This window comes from Aspergillus aculeatus (assembly GCF_001890905.1).
Source record: "Aspergillus aculeatus ATCC 16872 unplaced genomic scaffold ASPACscaffold_11, whole genome shotgun sequence".
NCBI lineage: Eukaryota > Fungi > Ascomycota > Eurotiomycetes > Eurotiales > Aspergillaceae > Aspergillus > Aspergillus aculeatus.
The window spans coordinates 1,019,511-1,040,946 of NW_017962986.1; the positions used below are offsets into that span (position 1 = coordinate 1,019,511).

The 21,436-nt window shown below is 53.4% G+C and overlaps 7 protein-coding genes and 1 non-coding gene across 8 annotated transcripts; 4 read left to right on the forward strand and 4 right to left on the reverse strand.

The window, feature by feature from the left end:
- Positions 1–933: 933 nt before the first annotated feature.
- ASPACDRAFT_31055 (sugar porter family MFS transporter) lies at positions 934–2,523 on the reverse strand (the record flags this gene model as incomplete). Its single annotated transcript, XM_020199781.1, has 3 exons — positions 934–1,883; positions 1,953–2,402; positions 2,475–2,523. The coding sequence occupies 3 exons, from the start codon at positions 2,521–2,523 to the stop codon at positions 934–936; spliced, it is 1,449 nt and encodes a 482-aa protein (XP_020054854.1).
- A 959-nt stretch (positions 2,524–3,482) lies between these two features.
- On the reverse strand, positions 3,483–6,470 carry ASPACDRAFT_122309 (uncharacterized protein). The gene has a single exon (XM_020196530.1). It carries the CDS (start codon positions 6,299–6,301, stop codon positions 3,551–3,553), a length of 2,751 nt encoding a protein of 916 aa, XP_020054855.1. The 5' UTR covers positions 6,302–6,470; the 3' UTR covers positions 3,483–3,550.
- A 699-nt stretch (positions 6,471–7,169) lies between these two features.
- On the forward strand, positions 7,170–8,422 carry ASPACDRAFT_1871999 (uncharacterized protein; the record flags this gene model as incomplete). The annotated part of the gene is made up of 1 exon (XM_020197987.1): positions 7,170–8,422. The coding sequence occupies one exon, from the start codon at positions 7,170–7,172 to the stop codon at positions 8,349–8,351; it is 1,182 nt and encodes a 393-aa protein (XP_020054856.1). The 3' UTR covers positions 8,352–8,422.
- A 711-nt stretch (positions 8,423–9,133) lies between these two features.
- On the reverse strand, positions 9,134–12,225 carry ASPACDRAFT_45030 (uncharacterized protein; the record flags this gene model as incomplete). Its single annotated transcript, XM_020201531.1, has 2 exons — positions 9,134–10,821; positions 11,664–12,225. 2 exons carry the CDS (start codon positions 12,223–12,225, stop codon positions 9,134–9,136), a joined length of 2,250 nt encoding a protein of 749 aa, XP_020054857.1.
- Positions 12,226–13,206: 981 nt separating this feature from the next.
- On the forward strand, positions 13,207–15,030 carry ASPACDRAFT_62020 (MFS transporter; the record flags this gene model as incomplete). Its single annotated transcript, XM_020203740.1, has 6 exons — positions 13,207–13,303; positions 13,379–13,624; positions 13,718–14,008; positions 14,079–14,654; positions 14,744–14,917; positions 14,969–15,030. The coding sequence occupies 6 exons, from the start codon at positions 13,207–13,209 to the stop codon at positions 15,028–15,030; spliced, it is 1,446 nt and encodes a 481-aa protein (XP_020054858.1).
- Positions 15,031–15,750: 720 nt separating this feature from the next.
- On the forward strand, positions 15,751–17,794 carry ASPACDRAFT_62021 (GMC family oxidoreductase; the record flags this gene model as incomplete). Its single annotated transcript, XM_020203741.1, has 5 exons — positions 15,751–16,115; positions 16,168–16,197; positions 16,253–17,135; positions 17,194–17,695; positions 17,751–17,794. 5 exons carry the CDS (start codon positions 15,751–15,753, stop codon positions 17,792–17,794), a joined length of 1,824 nt encoding a protein of 607 aa, XP_020054859.1.
- A 320-nt stretch (positions 17,795–18,114) lies between these two features.
- ASPACDRAFT_53371 (flavin monoamine oxidase family protein) lies at positions 18,115–20,421 on the forward strand (the record flags this gene model as incomplete). Its single annotated transcript, XM_020202739.1, has 3 exons — positions 18,115–18,177; positions 18,545–20,087; positions 20,144–20,421. 3 exons carry the CDS (start codon positions 18,115–18,117, stop codon positions 20,419–20,421), a joined length of 1,884 nt encoding a protein of 627 aa, XP_020054860.1.
- Positions 20,422–21,030: 609 nt separating this feature from the next.
- ASPACDRAFT_t206 lies at positions 21,031–21,121 on the reverse strand. The gene has a single exon. It is a non-coding gene; the product is annotated as a tRNA-Phe (tRNA).
- Between the last annotated feature and the right edge of the window lie 315 nt (positions 21,122–21,436).

Here is a 21,436-nt window from a genome sequence, read left to right on the forward strand (position 1 = left end):
TGCTGCTTGAAGTGCTCATGGTCTTGGGGATGCCGAGTCAATCGTACTCGGCTGGTGAGGAAGGCCCAGTCTGATGCCAAGATATATTCACCAACCATTAATTGCATTCTTTCTGCCTGCTAGTGATTTGATAATATCCTTGGCAGGTTGAAGACTGAATGATTATGTAGCATCGAATAGCCAAAGAAGAAAGCTTACTGACATGATGGAAAGTTCAAGAACGGGTTCTTGTGGTCTGATTCTTTAGGCATGTCAATTCGATCAGTTTACGAAGATGCTCGGCTACTCGAGCTTATTTCTAGTAGAAGAAAGGCGCTGAGACCAGCAATTGCGTGCGCGCAGAGCAAATCTTTGAAACAACAATAGGTCGAATCTAGCTTCAAGTGATCAGACTTTGTGATCGTTTTAAGTGGGAGATGCTTATAAATCAGCTCGCGATCAATATGCTGGGAGTTGTTACAAGCTGTAATTATCTCCAGGCAAGCGGGCGTCGGGATCAAGCGGTAAGCAGAGGCAGAAACAGAACCTGATCACGTGCTTTACTCTCGGCTATCAACCGAAGCACCAATTAACGTAGCCGCCCATCCGACCAATCGGAGTAGGCGGCACTCGGCCAAAATATAGTGCAGAGAAGACCCTTTTTCAAGCTTGAATTCCGATGATCATAAAGCCATCAGTCATATAAGTACATAAGAAAGCCATCTTCTAGACCCTTTCATTTGTATCCACGGTCCTTGCCCTCTTAATTCCTTTCAGCGCATCTTTCCTCTTCTCCCCTTGCAGTACCTAGGTTACCTAGTAAGCCTGGAGGACCTCATCCTTAGGGCTCAGCACTCTTTCGAAGGTCATGAACAGTTCATATTCATTCATTGAGCATTATACTAGTTTCATTGATGGCAATTACGCCATAAAGACCTCATGATACACTTCAGACTACTCCCTGGACGTATCCTCAACAGCCACTGCTTCAGGGCCCTTCTCTTCTTTCTCCCACCCAACCGCAGGAAGATCGTCTCCAAACAACGCATCCATCTGCTCCAGCGTCTTCCCCTTTGTCTCCGGGAAGAAGAAGATATAGCAGATCATGGCGATAAGGTTGAACACGAAGAAGACGTAGAAGTACCGGAATCCGATGTTCGTCAGCGCGGTGGGCGAGAATTGCGCAAATATCAAGTTGATGGTCCAATTGGTAAATGTGGTCAAACTGTTGCCTTGGTTGCGGATGTCCACAGGGAAGATCTCGGCAGGGTACACCCATGATATGATTCCGGGGGCAGTGTAAAAGAAACTGAAGACAAAGTTCATGGCCACCATGGCGCGGAGCTGGTTGGCGTTGTTCTCGTCCCAGTGCTGCGACATTGCCGCATTACACACCAAGGCTGCCGCCATGCCGGCGGCAGAGAAGATGAGAGGCTTGATGCGGCCGACCCGTTCGAGGGCCCACAGACCGATGGTTGCGTAGACAATCGACAGCGCCCCGGAGATGCCAACAATCATGAGCGTAGTGCGCGTATCAATGCCCAACTCCCCGTAAATTTTGGAGGCGTAATAGTTAATTACATTAATCCCTGATAGAGGACCAAAGGCTTGTACACCGCAACCTAGAATGAGGCGACGCCGCCAGGAGGGCTTGGTCAGGATAGATGTCCATGTGATGGAGTTGTGGGCACGTTCCGCCTCAATCGTGTCCCGGATTTCCCGGTATTCGAGCTCAATATAGCTGGTTTTCTCGGGGGTGCCGTCGCCATGGAGTTTGTGGAGAGTTGCGAGTGCTTCTTCGTGGCGGTCTTGCTCCATGAGCCACCGCGGGGATTCTTGGAGGAACCACACACCGCCCATGAGGACTATGCCGGGAACGCATTGAAAAGCAAGTGGAAAGCGCCCTGTAGGAGCATGAAAGGGTTAGTAGACGCTTCGGTGGGCAAGAGAATGCAAGAGAATGCGGAACATACATTGGAAAGCGGTGTTGTTAAAAGAGCATCCATAGCCCAACCACTGCGCCACCAGATATCCCCAGCTCAACATCCACTGCAGCAGACCGGACATCATGCCGCGGGTCTGCGCCTCGGCCATCTCACCGGCGTACATAGGCACGGTGGATGTCAGCATGCCCACGGCGGCTCCGGCGATGAACCGGCCGATGATGAGCATGGTCATGTTGACGGCGCCCGCCTGCAACGCACATCCGAACACGGAGATGCAAGCTCCGGCGAAGACAGACAGCTTGCGGCCCAATCTGTCGCCGGTAAACATGTTGATGATGGTGCCTAAGATGGCGCCACCCTGGAAGGCGGAGACGACACCACCCGTGACAGTGTCATTAGGGTTGGAGAAATACTTGATGAACTCGGTCTGGGCGATGGTCGAGGTGACAATACCGCTGTCATAGCCGAAGAGGAAGCCTTTCAAACGGACAATCCAGTGTCAATGCCCATGATCTCAGCTTGCAGGTATGAGGGACATGACAAACTCACCTCCGATGGCCAAGAAGACAGCGGACAACAATGTCGAAATTTTAGTCATTTTCCTGGAGAGACAGACGACGTCGATCTTCTGTGGTGGTTCAAGCAGACGGCAGAGTCTGCATCTTATATGAGGCTTGCATTACGCTAGGCCATGGGTGGCGGGTGACCTCTTGGCTTGACTCCAGCCCCGACAAGCGATATCAAGCGTGGTTGACTGGGAGTCTGGGCCAAAATCCGGGACAAATCTGGGGTTGTCTCAATTCCTCTGCTGCCCCATGGGCCATGGCAAGCAGCGAGCCCGGCTACTTGCCGTGGAGAATAGCCGAGGAAGCGCCGGCCGTCATGAGATCTGGGGTAGCACCAGCGCCGATTCAAGCCGATTCGGGGTTCTCTGACCCGAGACCGGGTCACGCCCCATGGGGAGGGGAAGAGTTCTGGATGGCTGACAGCTATGCCACTGGGAAAAGGGTTTTATGCCCAAGGTAGTCGGGTCTCCGAGACACCGCAAAACGCAGTCACAATTGGAGATGGATGGGGGGCGAGCCCTAAGACGGGAAGTGGCTTGTTCCAAGACGGTTTAGCCTCGCCCGCCAAGTTCGACTAAAGTCGACTAAAGCTTGGGCAGACTCGGATTTTCCGAACTACTTCAAAGTTTGTGGAAACGCACACGCCCTTGGTTGGTGTCTGACTGTCTATTTGCTTGTGCACGGCTTGCCCTCGCCTCCGGTTTTCGTATGGGTGGGGATTCTGGAGGAAAAAAAGCTCGGGAAACCGTTCGCTAAATTACCATGACCATCCCTGCCTGCCCAATGGGTGCCGTCAACCCTCACACTGCTGGATCTATTCGCTTAACGATTCTGGCCATGTCCGACCAACTCACACACTAACGCAGAGTTCGACCTTCGCCAGGATTGTGTACTCTTCGGTGGCCTTCAGACCGAGATACGAGTGCATGCTCACATCGGGATCATCTGACTCCGCCGAAACTTCGATTCTGGCAGGAAAAATCAGGCCATGGCGATGACTGGTAGTCGAAATGACTCCCCATTGAACTAGTCTAGTCTCTATGTACAAGTGTATTGAAATTATGGCTGGACGAAAACAGAATACTCGCCGTGAGTTAGTCGCACGTCATCGCCCTCCACGGCCTGCTTTGCTTCGCCGGCTCGAAGATAAGCCGAGTTCTTTGCGTTCTCGGGCAGCTTGACGACAGCCGTCGTCCCGAAGGGCACGCGCAGACTAAGTGTCACCGCGCCCTGCGCATCGCGCGTGAACTCGACAGTAATTAAGCCGTAAGGACAGTCCACGCTGCCCTGAACGTGGTCGAATTCCGCTTCGTAGGGTGGGTCTACCACAAAAGTCCGATACGCCAGTCCGGTTGGCTTCAACCCCAGCACGGCGGCGTAGAACCACTCGTAAATGGTTCCCAACATGTCGTGGCATTTGCTGCGGCAGGCATCCTGCCAGAACTCAAGCAGGGTGGTTTCCCCGCGCCGCAGGAACCGCATATACGATGGATGTTCCTCCTGCCGAGCCATTTGCAGCACCAGATCGGGACGCTTGGCATCCGCCAGCGTGTTGAACAGGAAACGCAGCCCGATCTCGCCGGACCGCATGCGGCCGTCAGCGACGTCGTCCATGAAGGCGGCCATAACATCGGCGCGATGCTCTTGTGGCACCATCCCAAATTGCAGCGCCATTGCTTGCGCAATTGCGTCCCGGTCGCGCTCCGGGTAGTTGTCCAGCGAGGTGTAATACGCATACGGGCGGGAGGGGTCGTTGGTGACGAGGAGGTGGCGATTGTATGCGGCGTAAATGCGCGCCGCCCATTGCTGGAATTCGTCGGCCTTCTGCGTCTCGCCCAGCTCCCGTGCCATCATCTCCACGTTCTGCAGGCAGCGGTAGTAGATGGCCGTCTCGATGTTAGCCTGGTTATTGCCGTGGGCAATGCCCCGTCCCCAATCGCCAAGGCCGTGCTCGATCAATCCGCCCCGTCGCTCCTTAGTGCGCATGTATTCCATGTAGCGCACTGCCGCGGGAAATACCTTGGCGATGACATGTGTCGAGCCGTAGTATTGTCGAAGGATGTCGGGAAGGAAACACAAGGCGCAGCCCCAGGTGATGGTATCGTGGAGTGGTCCACACATGTATCGAATCTCAGGAGCCATAGTAGGAACCAATCCACTGGGTTCCTGGGCGTCAAGAATATCATCCAGGATTTTGGTGTACAGGGACTCCATGTCGCGGATGTACTGTGTTGCAGGGGCCAGCAGGTGGGTAACCTCCAGCCAGCCGAATTTCTCAATCTGCGGACAGTCGGTATGGTAGCTGAACAGGTTACTGCTGAACGTCCAATAGCATGCATTCAGCAAAGCGTTCACATCCTCCTTATCGGTCTTCATTGTTCCTAGTTGTCTTGCAGCAGATGAGATGTGGCGGCCAACAACCGATACGATTTTCGGGAGGCCATCCTCCCCGTCCAATGAAACACCTTCTACTTGGATATACCGTGCACTGGTGAAGCTGAAGTCCGGTTCCCACACCTCAGGGGCGCCCGTGCCGGCCAGATAGATGCGGGAAAAAACACCCGTCTCGAACTCTTTGAACAAGGGATCCGGCATCAGAACGGTGCCATCCTCCTTGACTGTCTCGCTGTATCGGACAATAATTTCGGAACCTGCGGCACCCTCAACGACAACTTCAACCATTGTGGACGTATTCTGCCCTAGGTCATAGCAGACAACGCCAGGGCTTGGACTGTGGGTTTTGATAGGCTTGAAGGTCTCGTGGAGCACGACTGGAGGTTGGGTCTGGTAATAAATGTGACCTCGTGGTCCTGTGAGGGGCTTGGCGGGAGCCCAGTGTGCATCGTCGAATTCGGGGGCGTCCCAGCCGGTCGGATACAGGCGGCGATCGTGGGTTTCGGAGGCATAGATGTTGGCAAGTGTAGTGGCACTCTTGCTCACGCGCCAAGTTGGATCAGAGATCAAGGTGGTGTGCTCACCGTCCTCATAGAACAAATGCAGCTCACTGAAGAAGCACAGCTCGTTGCCGTAGCGGACATAGGTATTATCCTCGTACATGGGCCAGAAGAAGCGGTCATCGCCCTTGTCACCCGCATAGAAGCCATTGCCCACGTGGGCGCCCAGCACATTCTGGCCCTTCTGCAGCTGGGCAGTTACGTCGTAGGAGGTAAATTGTACGCGACGGTGGTAGTTGGTCCAGCCGGGATCAAGGCGGTGGTCGGAGGCCGGTCGGCCATTCACGCTCATATTGAAGTGACCCAGTCCAGATGCAAATAGGATGGCGCGTACCGGCGTCCGAGAGAGGTCGAACGATTTGCGCACGTAAATGGGCTTGTCTCCTCCGTCGCCAATCCACACAGCCTTCCAGCGGTTGGGTTCATCCTCGAACCAGGTGCGGAAGATGAGGGCAGTATGAGGCATGTAGGTCTGGTTCATGCTGTAGGGAGGCAGGAGATGAGAACGAGGGTACGCCGTGAAGAAGTGGTTGACTGCGCTGTGGAAGGATTGATTCGGTTGATCCCAGACGGTCACTCGCCAGTAGTAGCTGCAAGTCGACTGGAAGCCGTGGTCGGGTTTGCAGATGATGTTGCGCTGCTCATTGCTCTCCACGTAGCCAGAGTCCCAGGCCAGCTTCGAGGGATTGACATTGTCATCACGCAGGCTCGACTCGTCCGTAACCAGTACCACGCGGTAGGCTTTTTGCGAAGCATTTGGTTGGGTGGATGCGATGACCCAGAAGAAGCGGATCTCGTCGACATCGATTCCTAAAACCTCATGGAAACCATGAATTCCGCAGCGCGTTATCTCCATGGCGGGGGTGTAGCGAGTGTGTTTCGGCGAGTGTCATGAAGACTGCCCCCAGCTGGGAGGTATTCTCATTTTGTCCCATTCTCACAGCCCAAAGAGGAAGCATTTCCAGTTACCCCTCCATAAAAGTGGGACGAGAATGGAGTCAGTGGGGGGTGTGGGGGGAAAGAAGAGGGGAGAGCGTCGAGAACCTCGCGTGAATTAACACCGAAAGACCCCCAAAACACCGTCACGGGTGAAACTAGTCTAGACCACATTGGGTTTTGGCACTTTTCGACGTCTTAGTCAGACATTGCTTAGTCACCGTTGACCCCCCAACTGCCGGTTTTCTCTTCCGAGGTTCTGCCGCTCGTTCATTTCCCCAACCAGCAGCTGTGCTTCCCCACGGGGAATCCTGGTCTGTCCTCGTGGACCATTGCATGGGGTCATGACACACTGCGGCCCTTCTGGCAGCCTGTTAGTGTGTGATTCAAATCAACCCCACCTCCCATCTACAATTCGATTCGTTGTCTAATCTTCGTGTTGCTGCAGAATCCATGACAAGTCGGACTTTCCGGTGAATACGGGACATCCGTCTACTGTCGATCCATTACCAACGATATCACGGGTCGGCACCCGGCGAAAGGCTGAAGGAATCCCACGCTGGACTTGGCGAGCTTGCTAGTTTCTTAGCAAGCGATCCTCTTTGTCACTCCGGTAATTCCAAGAGATTCAACGGAGCGATGGCTGAGGGTTGGGACTGTGGATTCGCGTCGAAGGAGCCTGTGCGCGCAGCATAAATTGCGCTGCTTCGCTGTCCGACATGAAGGGTCAGACAGCCTGAATCCATTTTCAACAAGCTATTCCGCTAGGTAGCACTCGCATATACATCATGGGAAAGCTTGGATTTGCCCTTGCGGCTTTGGCCCTTCCAACAGCACTGGGAGCTCCTACAGCCTCCCGCAAAAGCTCCAGCTACGTCAACTGGCGACAGTTCAAAGCCCACGGAGCCAACCTCGGCGGATGGCTGGTGCAGGAGTCCACCATCAACAGCGCATGGTGGGCTGAATATGCTGGAGGGGCTTCGGATGAATGGGGCTTCTGCGAGAACTTGGGTCAACAATGCGGACCCGTCTTCGAGGAACACTATGCCACTTGGATCACCACCGCCGATGTTGACAAGCTTGCGGAAGTCGGGATCACTGCACTGCGAATCCCTACTACCTACGCTGCCTGGATCCATTACCCCGGATCCCAGCTCTACTCGGGCAACCAGACCAAGTATCTGTCTGAGATTGCCACGTATGCTATTGAACAATATGGCATGCATGTCATTGTCGACATTCATGGACTGCCGGGAGGCACCAATGGCTTGACGATCGGCGAGGCGACTGGCCACTACGGCTGGTGGTACAACCAAACCAATCTCGACTACTCCCTACAAGCAGTCGACGCGGTGATCGACTACATTCAGAATTCCGGTCACCCCGAATCCTATAGCCTGGAACCCGCCAACGAAGCCGTCGACAACAGAGACTTCTCTGTCTTCGGTACCTCCGCCGCGCTGTCGGATAAGGCAGCGGCCTGGCTCTTGAAATACTACCAAGCCGTGATCGACCACGTCGCCGCAGTGAACCCCAGCATCCCCGTCATGCTGCAGGATAGCTTCAAGGGCGAGAGATTCTGGTCCGGCAACTTCTCCACCAATGCCAACATCGTCTTCGATTCTCACAACTACTGGTTTGACGATACGAATGCCACGTCCGTCACCCTGGCGAAAGACATCTGCACCCGCGCTAAGGCCGTCGCGGGCGACGGCAAGTTCCCCGTCTTTGTCGGCGAATGGGCCATCCAGGCCGGTTCCAACAACACATTCGCCCTGCGGGAACGCAATCTCAACACCGGCCTGCATGCCTTCCACCAGCACACCCAAGGCTCTTCTTACTGGACGGCCAAGTTCTATGGAAATGGTACCGTGAGCGGACAGGGTAACCAGACGGACTACTGGAATTTCGAGGGCTTCATCGATCTGGGCCTGGTGCATCTCGATAGCAAGAACTATAAATGCGTGTAAGGCGTCTGCCTGGTGGTAGTGGATGTCATTTTGTAAATATGTTATGCAGCGTGTGTCTATAGAGCTCGGAGATAGTTCTTTCAAGCAGAAGAATATTTATGCTCGAATAATATCAAAGTCGCTGACTTATGCTTCAGTCCACTGAAAATCGTCGCAAATACTGACGGCAGCACAACTACAAAAAAACATGCCTCTGAGAACTGTCAACTTAGTACTTTTCCGGTTACAGACTGAATGAAGCTATCCCTGGTTTGCTGATACCCCCGCGCAAGCGGACGGTCGACCCGCCTTGTTCCTAGCTGGGTTAGACTGACGCGTGTTTGCCGTACGGCCCATCAACGGTCATGACGTCAGAAATCAAGGTAGTTCTCGCACGGCCTCGAATCGCCTCGGAAATTGTTATCATGTCGACACGAGTACATTGCTGCACGTGCTTGATAACCTATGTCTAGACCTTCTAGTGCAGATGGCGTCGTGGATTCGGCTCTGCGGTGAGACTACCTTCTGAAATGGCTCAACGTGATCAGCTCTCCAAGTTGAGGATAGTAGTATTATGTTTGAGCATAATCTCTCTGGCTTATCAATTGCTATAGTTTCTATCATAAAAGCATCTATAAAACCAATTTAGCAGACAAATTTCAATGACTAGGATACAGTACACTGTTGGCAATTAAATTCTATCCAGTCTAAGCACAAAGACAATGATCTACACAGATCAGAGAAGAAGACTAACTAGTGTACAGGCATGTCACCTTGATCGACAAGGTGATCGAGAGAACTGATTAGTAGATAGTGATGTTGTAAGCATCCAGCTCGTAAAGGAAGGTCTGGATCGACGCCTTGTCCTCGACACACTCCAGAGTGGTGCCGTTGTTCTTCCACAGGGGCCGAAGAGGCCACGAGCAGATGTTCTGGTGCTCGCCGGCGTTGTCGCCAGTGAGCACGGTACCGTTCAGCGTGACGGGGTCGACTCCCTTCTCCACCCATCTCATGAGGTCACCGAGCGAGTCCTGAGGATAGGGACCGTTGGGCTGCAGCGAGTTGGTGTTGCAGTGCGAGGCACCGGGCACAAGGTACAGGCGGTAGAACTCGTTGATGGCCTTGATCGATTCATCGTAGGTGTAAGTCGAGTTGGGGAACATGGTGTTGCGCACGGACTCGAAGTAACGGATCGACGACGACGCGGGGATGGAGTTATCGGATTCACCGTGGTAGTGAATAACCTTTCCACCAGCAGCCTGGAAGCGCGACAGGTCGGGCCAGGTCGTCTGTAGCACGTCCTCGTACCGCTGCAGGCCCTCCAGCATCCAGTCGCGGAGCACGTCGTAGGTCACGTTGTCGAGGTTGGACAGGTTGTCGAGGTCCAGCAGCTGCAGACCGTGAGTAACCCACTCACCGCCCAATTCCGAGATCTCGGGGCCGTATGTCTTAGTGGTGGCGTCGTAGCTGGTCTCCGCGTCGGTGAACTCGGATCCAATCTGGTACCAGAAGTAGGCCTGGCGACCCTCGGAGTCCTTCAATCCGTCGAGAATGGTCTGCGCGACGCGGACACCCTCAGCGGTGATGGTGCCGTTCTGCGCAGGAGTCGAGACGCCCATGCTGGTGCTGGCTGCGCACGAGTACGGCTTTCCGATGGTGGACTTGAGGTCGAAGTTCAACTTGCAGAGGTCGCTGCGCGAGATGACTCCGTCTTTGCGACCATCCAAAGCGTCGCATCCGTCGATAATCTGCGTCACCAGCTCGGACATTTCGCAGTTGGGGGGGTAGTATCCCAGAGTCTGCTGGACGACCTGCGGCACAAGATGGTTGACCTGTTGTTGACCGTAGCGAATGGCCGGGGCACCAATGACAGCACCGTTCCATTCTTCAGGGAAGCGCTGAAGCTGACTCCAACCCTCGCGACCGCCCTCAGAGCAACCCTGGTAGTAGGAGTAAAGCTTGTCGGTCATGTTGAAGAAGTTCTTGGTGAACGCCTTGCCGATGGAGGACATCTCGTGGTGAGCCTGGTAGCCGAACATGTACAGGGCATCGTAATTGGCGGTGCCGTTCACAAGAGGGTAGACAGACGAGAATTGAGTGTCGAAGCTGCCAAACCCTCCATCAGTGCGGCCGGCGACGGCACCGTACGGCAGACCAGCGGGAACGTTGGTGGCGACGTTGATAGCGAACCCGAAGCCACCGGTCGAGAGCCAGCGGTTCTGGAAGTCCTCGGGGGAGGGCATCCAGAACTGCAGCAGAACCTCGTCGTCCTTACCCGCATGGGAGTAGGTCATGGTGATGTTGCAGTAGTTGTAGGTGCCGGCAGGATAGTAGTTGGATCCAGCGGTGGATTCATTGTAGACCGGGGCTGCGGTGACGCTGGAGGGGTTGGTGACCACCCCCTGGGCCAGACCGGTGGAGGGAATCGCCGTCCTGGCGTAGGCGGAAGTACAGACATCTTCCAGGCTGACAGCCTGGGCTAGAGCCGCGGCTGAGATGGCCAAAGAGAGGTACTTGGCCATGATGAATGAACGACTGAGCAATAGAGAACGAATGGAAGGAGTGTGGTGAGAATGAAGAATCGAAGTCTGAGGCGGGTTACGGCGAGTTTTTATATGAAGCCGTACCTTTTCGCAAACAGTCAAGCATTCAGACCCGCCTTGGGCAACGTAACCAGTTCCACCGGGTGTTTCCACCGACTTTACCTTAATCTTATGCTTGTGTAGATCTTGCGACCATTGACGCAGGTCAAGTCGACTGAGGGACGGAACGCCGCGTCAGATCCGATGGTGAAGATCTCGGAGATGGTATGATAGTGGTGGCAGGACCAAGGCTAGATGATGGAGATAAGGAGCGTCGTCATGTCTCCATGTCTGGGGACCGGTGAATCCACAATCTGCAGCATAAAGTGTTTAAGCTTGTGGAGCTCAGAGTGGAGGATGAGGTTGAAGAACAGGAACAGTGGTCGATCGCTTACCCGAAAGGCATAAGTCTCCGCAAGTAGTGCGAATCATCCCAAAGGGGTGCTTAGTATTCCAATTCCAATGCCGTTAAAGCTTCTTGTGCAATAGGTTTCGAAGCTGTTTCAATGATTTATTGTGGTAAGAGAATTGAAGAACCCGTTCCTGGGTCCGGGATAAATCTTATCCAGACAACCAAGTGACCGACTAACTCAATAGTACATCCATGACACAAACAGTACAAACAAGGCAACCATGCCGGGCTAGATCAGCCCCCTCCCATCTTCAGAGTCATCTCCAATGTACGAACAAGATACTAGCAAAAAATTTCAAATCTTTCCTTGATTCACATGTCCTTCCTTTGCAACCGAACGTATCTCTTGCTCCAGACCCTCGACCAGTTGCCACTCAATGCCGGCCTCTCCGAGCATCTCACGTGCCGATGACTTATTGCTTATCGAGCACGGCGACAGCGAGCCGAAATAAACCTTCTCGATGCCTTTTCGCCCCTCTTTTCTTGTTTCGATGATTTTCTGCACGCAGGACATGTCACTTTCCTCATGCTCCACGCAAGGCTCAAAGCACATGTACATGATCAAGGAGCGATCAGGCTCAGAGGGTAGGACATCCCCGACCTCATTGTCTGGGACTCCATGGACGGCAGCGTAGTTGGAAAGACAGGCCTGCTCCGCATGGGGTCTCTTCACCAGTTCCATGGTATATCCCGATGATAGAAGCCGGTCGTCGTTGTACAGCTCGTTGTGTGTTCCCCGGACGAGTTTTCGCGAAATCAGAATTGCCCCGGCTCGGAAGAGGGCGGGGCGCGGCGGTGACAGCTTGGCCAGGTTAAGACAGTGGCGGAGATATGTCAAATGCGGACAGGGCTCCACAAGCGTACTATTGTTCGCGGGCTCAGGGTATAAAGAGAGAATCATGGTGGAAACGGTTTGACTGCTTCGGCGGGATTTTAACTGCATGCGATTGCGCAAGATGGCTGACATGGACAACCACCAGGGGTATCTTGAACACCGCATTTTATACTACGCGCGATGCTGAACTTGGTACTCGGACGTTATCCCTACTCCACGATATGACATCATAATGCCAGCTGACGCTATGGAAGGTTTCGAGGGAGGTCTCTGAGGTGCACGATTGGTCATCTAGGAGCAAAGACCCGTGGCGCGGTATGTAGGGGTATCCCAACGGGGAGACAGGCTCCTCGATGACTACTCGTATACTCCTTATGGATCATCTAAATGTGATGTTTTTCTTCATGCTTATTGCGTGACTTCGTGATTTGATTTGTTCGTTTGCCCGTTTTCCAGCCGGCTGCTCAATTCTTCGTGACGTCAAACTGTCCCTTCCCCTGAAGAATCCGTAGCCAAAACAAGAGGAGTATCGACCTTGATACAATTCTCGGCAATGCAACTCTCAGATATGACTGTCGGCTCGGCAGGTTGTTTACTATGATGGCTTTTATTTCCGCTGCGCGTCGCTTCAAGCGGAACTGTGACGAAAAAAGCCAGAACAAGCTAGTTGAAGTCCCACCCTTGTTTACTTACTCTGTAGGACACCCTCAATCACTCATGGTATACTATGATTGTGGAACGCCGAGCAGAAGGTAGGTTCCTACGCCTGTCAACGCCAGCAGGCCGGGATCGAGGACTCATGTACCTTGCCCGTTCGGTCGAACGAAGGGTCTCGATCGTCACGGTTGTCCTTGATGTCTCCCACCACTAGGGATTTTGGCGTCGCACAAGAGTTGTGATGGATGGTAGTCGATCAGAAGGAAGGACATACTCAACCGGGCATATCCAGTGATATCAGCTCTTGGAAGCTAGCTTCCATGCTATAAATCCCAAGGTAGCCTCGGCACTCGAATTTTACGACCAGTATCGCAGCTTGTGGACTTAATAATGACTGAGAACGGATCTCAGACGACCCAGTGGGGATACAGATGGAGATCCTCCGAAAACTTCATCCTGGCTACAGTAGCCGGGGGGATCATGCGGAGTGAGTTCCCTTTATGTCGCAAGCCACTGCGCGGCCGCGGCCCTTCAAAAAGCCACAGAAACTGATTTCCAGCAGGCATGTTCCTTTGGAGCTTCATCATCCCTCTCCTTCCTTACATGCTAGAGGAGCGGATCGGCCTCGATAAATCCAAGACGCAGAACGTGACGTTCCTCGTATTGGCAGAGACGGCCTTGACGTCTGCCGTGTCCAGCCCTGTCATTGGCACGCTCGCAGATCGCTGGGGTGCTAAGACGGTCTTTCTCTTCTTCTCCGTAGCTCTGGCGACATTTTGTACAGTCAGTGTTGCACTTGCACGTAGCGGTATGTCTCAACCTCCTCCATCCTGCTCATTGACATGCACTATCTGCTCCTTGCTCCTTTCCGGATTTTATACAGCCAGCTAACTGCCAACAGTGACGATCATCTTCGTCGCGCGCTTCTTTCAGGCCATCGCCGACAACTGCATGTGGATAGGCGGCCTGGCTGTGATCGGCCGGACCTTCCCAGCGCACAACTTCGGCAAAGTCATGTCAGTGCTGAGCGTGACCGTTGCCGTCGGCACCTCCGCGGGGCCCGTTCTCTCCGGAATCCTCTTAGAGAAGGGAGGCTATTGGGTAGCATGGAGCAGCGCCTTCGCCATCCTCGTAGTCGACGCAACCCTGCGCTTGCTAATGATTGAGCGCCGCGAACCCGAGGAATCAACACGTCAGTCCGCTTGACTCCCTTCCTTCTCGCGGTCTTCGTCGCCTCGCATCCACTGACTTCACCCAAACAGCCTCGCACAAGCAATCCCCGCACTCCACGTCCAGTTCCGACCCCGAACGCGCCCCCTTACTCCCGCGCACGCTCTCCACCGACTCCTGGCGACACCAGCAACGCACCCCGCAGCCCAGCACTAACCCAACCGCGACACAGAATCCCGAACAAGCCGGCCTCCAATACTACCGCTACCTCCTCCGGCAACCGCGCTTCACCGCCGCGATGACCGCCTACACGTTTTACGCGATGCTCGTCGCCAGCTTCGACACCACCCTGCCACTGCACATCCGCAACGTCTTCGGCTGGGGCAGTCTGCCGGCGGGGCTGCTGTTTGTGGGGCTGCAAGTGCCCGGGATCCTCTTAACGCCCGTGTGCGGGTGGCTGAAGGACCGCGTGGGCACGCGCCTGCCCACGACGCTGGGGTTCCTGCTGCTGACCCCGTGCCTCTGGGTGCTGGGGATCCCCGGAGACAGGCGGTTCCCATGGGCGAGTGGCGATTCGCAAATGGGAAGGGCGCTCTACACCGCGGCTGTAGTGGTCATCGGGTGTTTCTTCTCGGCGCTAAACGGGGTGGGGTTCTTGGAAGCTACACGTAGGTTTTTGTCCTCTCCCCGCCCCGCGCGAGCGTTGTGATATTGAATGTTGAGTGTGCTGACCTGGTCGGCCTGGGAATGGGGATAGTCACCATCAACGAGCTCGAAGCCAAGCGTCCCGGCATCTTCGGCCCCCACGGCGGCCACTCCCGCGCCCAGTCCATGGCGTGGATGGGCTGGACGATCGGCATGTTTCTGGGCCCGATTGTGTCGGGCCTGTTGGTCGATAAGATCGGGTATCTGGATTTGAACTTTATCTATGGTGAGTGTCTTTAGGTGGACACGTAGCTCACAGGGTACTAACATTAGTCAGGCATTTTGTCGCTCGTGTTTGCGGTGGTTGTCTTCCTTAGCTTTTCGAGGAAGCAGGAGTGAGAATTCCGCGGGTGCGTGCTGTGATCTTTTGTGCGGGAGCAAAGGTCAATTTCTTCTATCTAGTGTTATTGTCTTTGGGATTATTGTTTTTTGTACGTGGGGAGTTGGGGAAAATGAGCGGGTAAACTTGGTTTCCTGCATGAATTCCGTTGGCGCACTGCATCCTTTCAGGTATTGACTATGACTACGCTTCTATGGAGGTTAGCATGATAAATTTGCATTTTTACTGCACGTACGTCCAAGCACTGGTCACCAAGGAACAACAATAAAATGCAGACATCAAGGGCGCACCTCAAACTTGCAGTGAAAGCCCCACGCTTATTTCATTGATCATGTGTCCATGGCTACGCAACCACAGCAGATGCAGACCTCTGATGAGATCTCGGTCAATGTTCGCCTGGTTGTGCTCCTACCCCATTATACTAGCGGCAGCCAGGAAGCAAGGCAGCTGGATCCACCTGGACAGAAAAGAATTGATCGACTGCCGTCAAGCCCCGTCTCGGAGCTGAACCCAGGGATCGGCGGCGGCAGGTCGCATGGAGGGCAGGCATTTATTGCAGGGCGAGGAACCCCGCTTTGGAATGTGACTGGTCCAAATCCCGATAGCATATGCGGGCTCGAAGGAGTAGTATAAGAAAGGGGGGAAGGGATCACCAGGAAGATCCTTCCTTGGATTTTCCTCACATACCGGGGCGTAAGTCTTCTCAAATCGGGCACACCATGCTGCTGCTGGCTGCTGTTTTTGCTCGCCTGCTGCCCCTGCTGCTGCTGTCAGCAAGCCCGGTCGCAGGTGCCTGTGGTGAGAATGGGGTCTACGACTACGTCGTCATCGGAGGTGGCACGGCGGGAAATGTGGTCGGCGCTCGTCTGTCGCAGGCCGGTCACAGAGTCTTGATCGTCGAGGCGGGTGGGATCTATGAGCTGGACAATGCGAACCTGACTATCCCGCTCATGTTTGGCGCCGTAACCGGAGGGAGCCCGAATACGATTGATCCCCGCGTCGATTGGGGCGTGATTACCACCCCCCAGCCTGGTGCGAACAACCGTCAGCTGCATTATGCACGGGGCAAGACTCTCGGTGGCTCGTAAGATGGAAGTCCCCGTGTCGCGGTCAGCTGAGCTGATGTGGTTGTATAGGTCTGCAATGAATGCCATGCTATACCAGCGGTTAGTCACGCGTCTATCCCTGTTGCTGTGCAGGATTGTTGACCACAGACGACAGAGGCACCAAGTCGACGTATCACGCTTGGGCAGAAGCCGTCCAAGATCCCAGTTACGAATGGGACGAGATTTTACCCTTCTTCGAGAGAACCTTCCACTTCACACCACCCAATCCAGACAAGGGATCGGATAACACGTCTATTCACTGGAATGCCAATGCCTTTTCATCCGAGAATCCCGTTGAGGGCTCAATCCAAATCTCATACCCCAATTTCCGGTCGCCATTTTCCACCTGGTTGAAATTGGGCTTCGAGGAATCTGGGATACCTGAGACCAATGACTTCGTCAGTGGCAGCTTGATGGGAACGCAATATTCTGCCGCAGAGATATCCCCGGTCGACGAGCGCCGTAGCAGCTCGGATTTTCTTCTAGGTCTTGCTGAGGAAGAGTCATCTTTGACTGTCTGCACTCGATCTCTGGCACGGCGTATCTTGTTCGATGATCAGCTTAATGCGCAGGGCGTAGAGATCGAAAAGGATGGAAAGTTTTGGACGGCGTCGGCAGCAAGGGAGGTCATTGTGTCCGCCGGAGCGTTCAATTCACCCCAAGTCCTCATGGTGTCCGGCATTGGGCCTCGAGATCAGTTGGAGAAACTGGAGATCCCTGTGCTTGTCGACCTGCCTGGCGTGGGTCAGAACATGTGGGATCATGTCTTTTTTGCTCAATCCTATCCGGTCGCAGTCGAGACATTGACCAAGCTCTTCACGGACACAACCTATATGACTGAACAGATTCTGAGATATCAGACTTCTCACGATGGTCCAATGACTTATGCTCCCAATTTCCTCGCCTGGGAGAACCTCCCGGCTTCCTATCATGCCGAGCTTTCCGCCGGAACACAAGAAGAATTGAGCAACTTCCCTGCTGATTGGCCACAGGCTGAAGTATGATCTTCTTATAAGGAGGAAGATTTGAACTATCGATTGCTGACGACAGTGGCAGTATATTGCATTCGATGCGCATGTTGGAAACTACAGCAATCCCGCAGAAGGTCAGCCCACAGATGGACGGCAATACGCATCCATAGTCGGCGCTCTTGTTGCGCCAACATCTCGCGGAAACATCACCCTCATCTCGAACTCCACCGAGGATTTGCCGGTGGTCAATCCGAATTGGCTCACAAGCCAGACCGACATCGAGGTTGCGTTGGCCATCTTCAAGCGAACCAGAGAGATCTGGGCCAGTGACGCCTTGCAGTCGATCACGACTGGGCCGGAATACTATCCTGGAGCAAATGTGACAACCGACGCGGAGATCCTTGACGCCATTCGCAACTCTGTCATCACAGTGTGGCATGCATCCTGTACATGTAAAATGGGGCCTTTGGAGGATCTCATGGCAGTTGTTGATAGCGAAGCACGGGTTCACGGCGTCCAGGGACTGCGTGTGGTCGATGCGAGTGCATTCCCTCTTCTGCCTCCTGGTCACCCTACTAGCACAGTCTGTGAGTCAAGGTCGCATCGGGGGTCATATATGAATCGTGCTAATCCCTCTTGCAGACATGCTAGCTGAGAAAATCAGCGCGGCTATTCTTGCGCAGTAGAAGAGACGGAAGTGTTGATGACAATTGTAAACTGAAAGTGTGGCACCTGATCACAACCCATAGAGAAATATTATCAGTGCGCATCATGCGTCTTCCCAATATAGAAACAGCCGCCTTGCGTAGCAGCACGTAACTCAAAAAGCGAAAGGTCCAGTGCATCCTCGCCTGGACCTGCGGGAAAATAACTCCATTGGTCGGTTCTGGGCTTCACAAACCGGTGTTGCCTGAAGTTAGTCCTAGATTAAGCCATACTGTGTCACCGACCCAGACAGATCGCCACAGTTTCATGCATCACCGACAGAATAGAGTTAAGATTTGCCATGAGGGTGATCGCTCCCCACCACATATTCAGTACCAGAAAAACACAGATTACGGGGCTCGATGTAAGTAAGAGTAAATGTATCCGACAATGGAAGCTTGATTGGCTGTGTGGAATGTGTTTGTTGACGAAATGACGTTGTGGCAATGGGTGCTATGGCTTAAGCAACCGAAAAAGTTACCAACTGTCAAAACATAAAATGTTGAGATCAGCCTGGGTTGTACTCTAATGGTAGGCCATCATCTTAGTAGCCTGGAACTATTTTCCTTGTCAAATAAACTTTCAAGATGCGAATCAGTCTGTTGTCTTTTTTCCTCCTCCCAGGTCTTGACCTCGCTCAAGGCCTGCAATTTCCACTCGGTCGGGCGAAGACACACCAAGGTCACGCAGACGCGAGCTTGATTCAATTTCTCGGGCCTTACCTTGTTGAGATCGGGTCTGTCCAAAACATCCAACTCAATTTCGCACATGAGAGCTTTGCAGGCAAACTCCATATCGTCTATGGGGACTGTGATTTAGAACAGGCAGCCGATGCAACTCAGATAGTGGGAAGCTTCGAGGTGCAGAGTACGGAACATCCAGATCGGCTTGTATGGTTCGTGCCCTCCAATGCACAGGAATCACAATGTCTGCTTGCCTTCCACGGCTGCGCCGTGGTCGGTCGGTCGCCGCCTATCTCTTTGAAACGAGCGCCAGATCATCCTCAAGAAGATTCTCAGATCGACAGGGACTCTGTAATCTGGTTCAATGCGGTCGAATACACTCGATCGCGGTTCCACGCCAAGGCGGTGGTGAATAGCGCTGCAGCGAAGAATTCCAGTATCGCCATCGTGGGCGCAGGCATCGCGGGGCTTTTGACCAGTCATTTGCTGAGCTCGGTCGGGCTGCACAACTGGCATATCCACGAGGCCTCACAGCGCCTAGGGGGGCGAATCCGAACAGGCTACCTCAATGGCACCTCGCCCGAAGATTATCAATATTTTGACATGGGCCCCATGCGACTACCCACCAAAATCAGATACACCGGCACCACCGAGGTCCTGCCGTTTGAGGATCACCGACTAGTGATCAGTCTCATCGACAAGCTCAATCAACTCAATGCCGACCAGCACCCGGAGTTAAAGATGGAGTTCCTTCCTTTCGACGTGATTAATGATAAAGCGGACGGGCCGAGCCATACGCTTGAAGACCTGGATGAAGGCGATCAACAGAAGTATACCGAGTTCCTAGCTGACAAGATGTTTCAGGCTCACAAGGCTGCCTTGGCTGCGGGGAGTACGCACTGGTCTGAAGGCGCATACCTGCGCCAGCTCCTGAGCCGGAAGGATCAGATGATTAATTACATCGCCGACCGGGAAGATACGCCTATCTGGGAGAGCCTATACTGGAACAAATATTTCGCTGCCTCAAGCTGGGAAACTCTGGACAAAGGATTTGAGTCGCTACCCAGAGCATTCGCTCCTCATGTAACGGACAAGATCACGCTGGGCCGTCGAATCATCGGGTTGAGCCATGACGTATCCCCAAACAAAATCTCTTTATCTTGGCGCAATGATCTGAAGGACCCGGAAACCGTGGATGAACCATATGACTATGCCGTTGTCGCTGCTCCGTTCAGCATGGTGCGTGCCTGGAAGTTGCCAAAATACCCCGAGCTCCTTGATTGGGCGATTCATCGGCTGCATTTCACGCAATCATGTAAAGTTGCTCTGCACTACCGCTCGCGGTTCTGGGAGGACGGCAAGAATGCGCAATACCGAGGCTGCACCCGTGTGGACAATTATCCCGGTATCGGCGATATGTGCTATCCCCCGTATCAAGTGAATAGCACGGGCCCGGCAGTGGTTCTAGCTTCCTTCACCACTGGTAACATGGCCCGGACGATGTCTGCGCTGGGGGAAGCAAACCACGTCGCTCTGGCGCAGCGGGGCATGGTTCGCCTTCATGGGAAAGTTGCTGATGAAGAGTACACCGGTATGTGGGTTGAATTTTGGCATCGGTATGGAGATGGCTGATTTTTGGTCTGATAGGAGTATACGAACGTCTGTGCTGGGAAAACGATGAGTTCACAGGTGGGGCCTGGGCGTCTCCCCTCGGCGATCAACAAAAGACATTCCTGCCAGCAATCTATCAGACTGAGTCCAAGACAATCTTTATTGGAGAGCATACGGCCTATACGCATGCGTGGCTCTCATCAGCCGTAGACTCGGCCTTCCGCGGCACGGTGCAGTTATTGCTGGACCTGGGTCTGGTGGATGAAGCCAGGGAGATCGTGGAAACATGGGGGGCAAGATGGATCACATTGTGAGGGTTGCTTCGGATGCTTGAGACTATGCTGCCTTGGATGAGGATGCTTGAGACTAGAAGTATGCTGGATATTGCAGAGGATGTGAAGGAGTGACAAGAGGACGACGCTGCGCTAGCCTGGGGGCATCCACGGTCCATGGTCACGGGTTCTTGCAGCAGCTGCCGAAACAGGAAACCGCCGGCGGCGCCCCAGGCGGGCCGCATCTGCAGTACCATTCGTTAAGCAGTGCTCAACCAGCAGGTGCATTGCGACTATTCAGCAATCGATATTGAATGTCTTGATTTCAGTTCTTTGTTATTATTTCTTTTTTTGGTGGTTGTTGGAATTATGTTGGGTTACTTGGTAGTAGTGGATGGAAATAGGCACCTGGCATTCAAAATATATTTTCCGTTGTAAAGTGTTGAGTGCTTGAGGAAATGTTAACGAATACGATAAACATCCCCTCAAATCATTTTCTTTTCGAGTAGCTGACACAAATAGATCTTGAGAAGCTAGCTCTAGCTCATTAAAGATGAAGAAACAAACAAAAAAAAAGAAAAAAAGAAATCAAAACGTAGATCCCGCAGTCATAACAGACATGATGCGAAACAAAAAAAGGCAAAAACCGAATGGGACGAGCCGGGCTTGAACCGGCCACCTTCAGATTTATGGCCGAAGTTAGTGCTTCAGTCTGACGCGCTCCCAGATGCGCCATCGTCCCAATTGTTGGAGTAATGCTCCTTAATTGTAACATAGTTTTCAATCCTACCGCATACACCGTGATCCTGGCTAATGCACACTAATTCTCTAGTAGCCAATGGCCGTTTCCTGCATCGTCCGCTCCTTTCCGCCCACTCACGTTATATCTCATCAATACCTAGATAACACTCGGAAACTTCATGGTTGAGACTCTTCTTCAGCTCAAATCCCAACTCCTTCAACCGCCTGACTTGGACATTCAACATTTAGACACCATGTTCTCAAAGCTGCTTCCACCTACAAGATCCACACCGTCTCCAACATCTCCACATTTCGC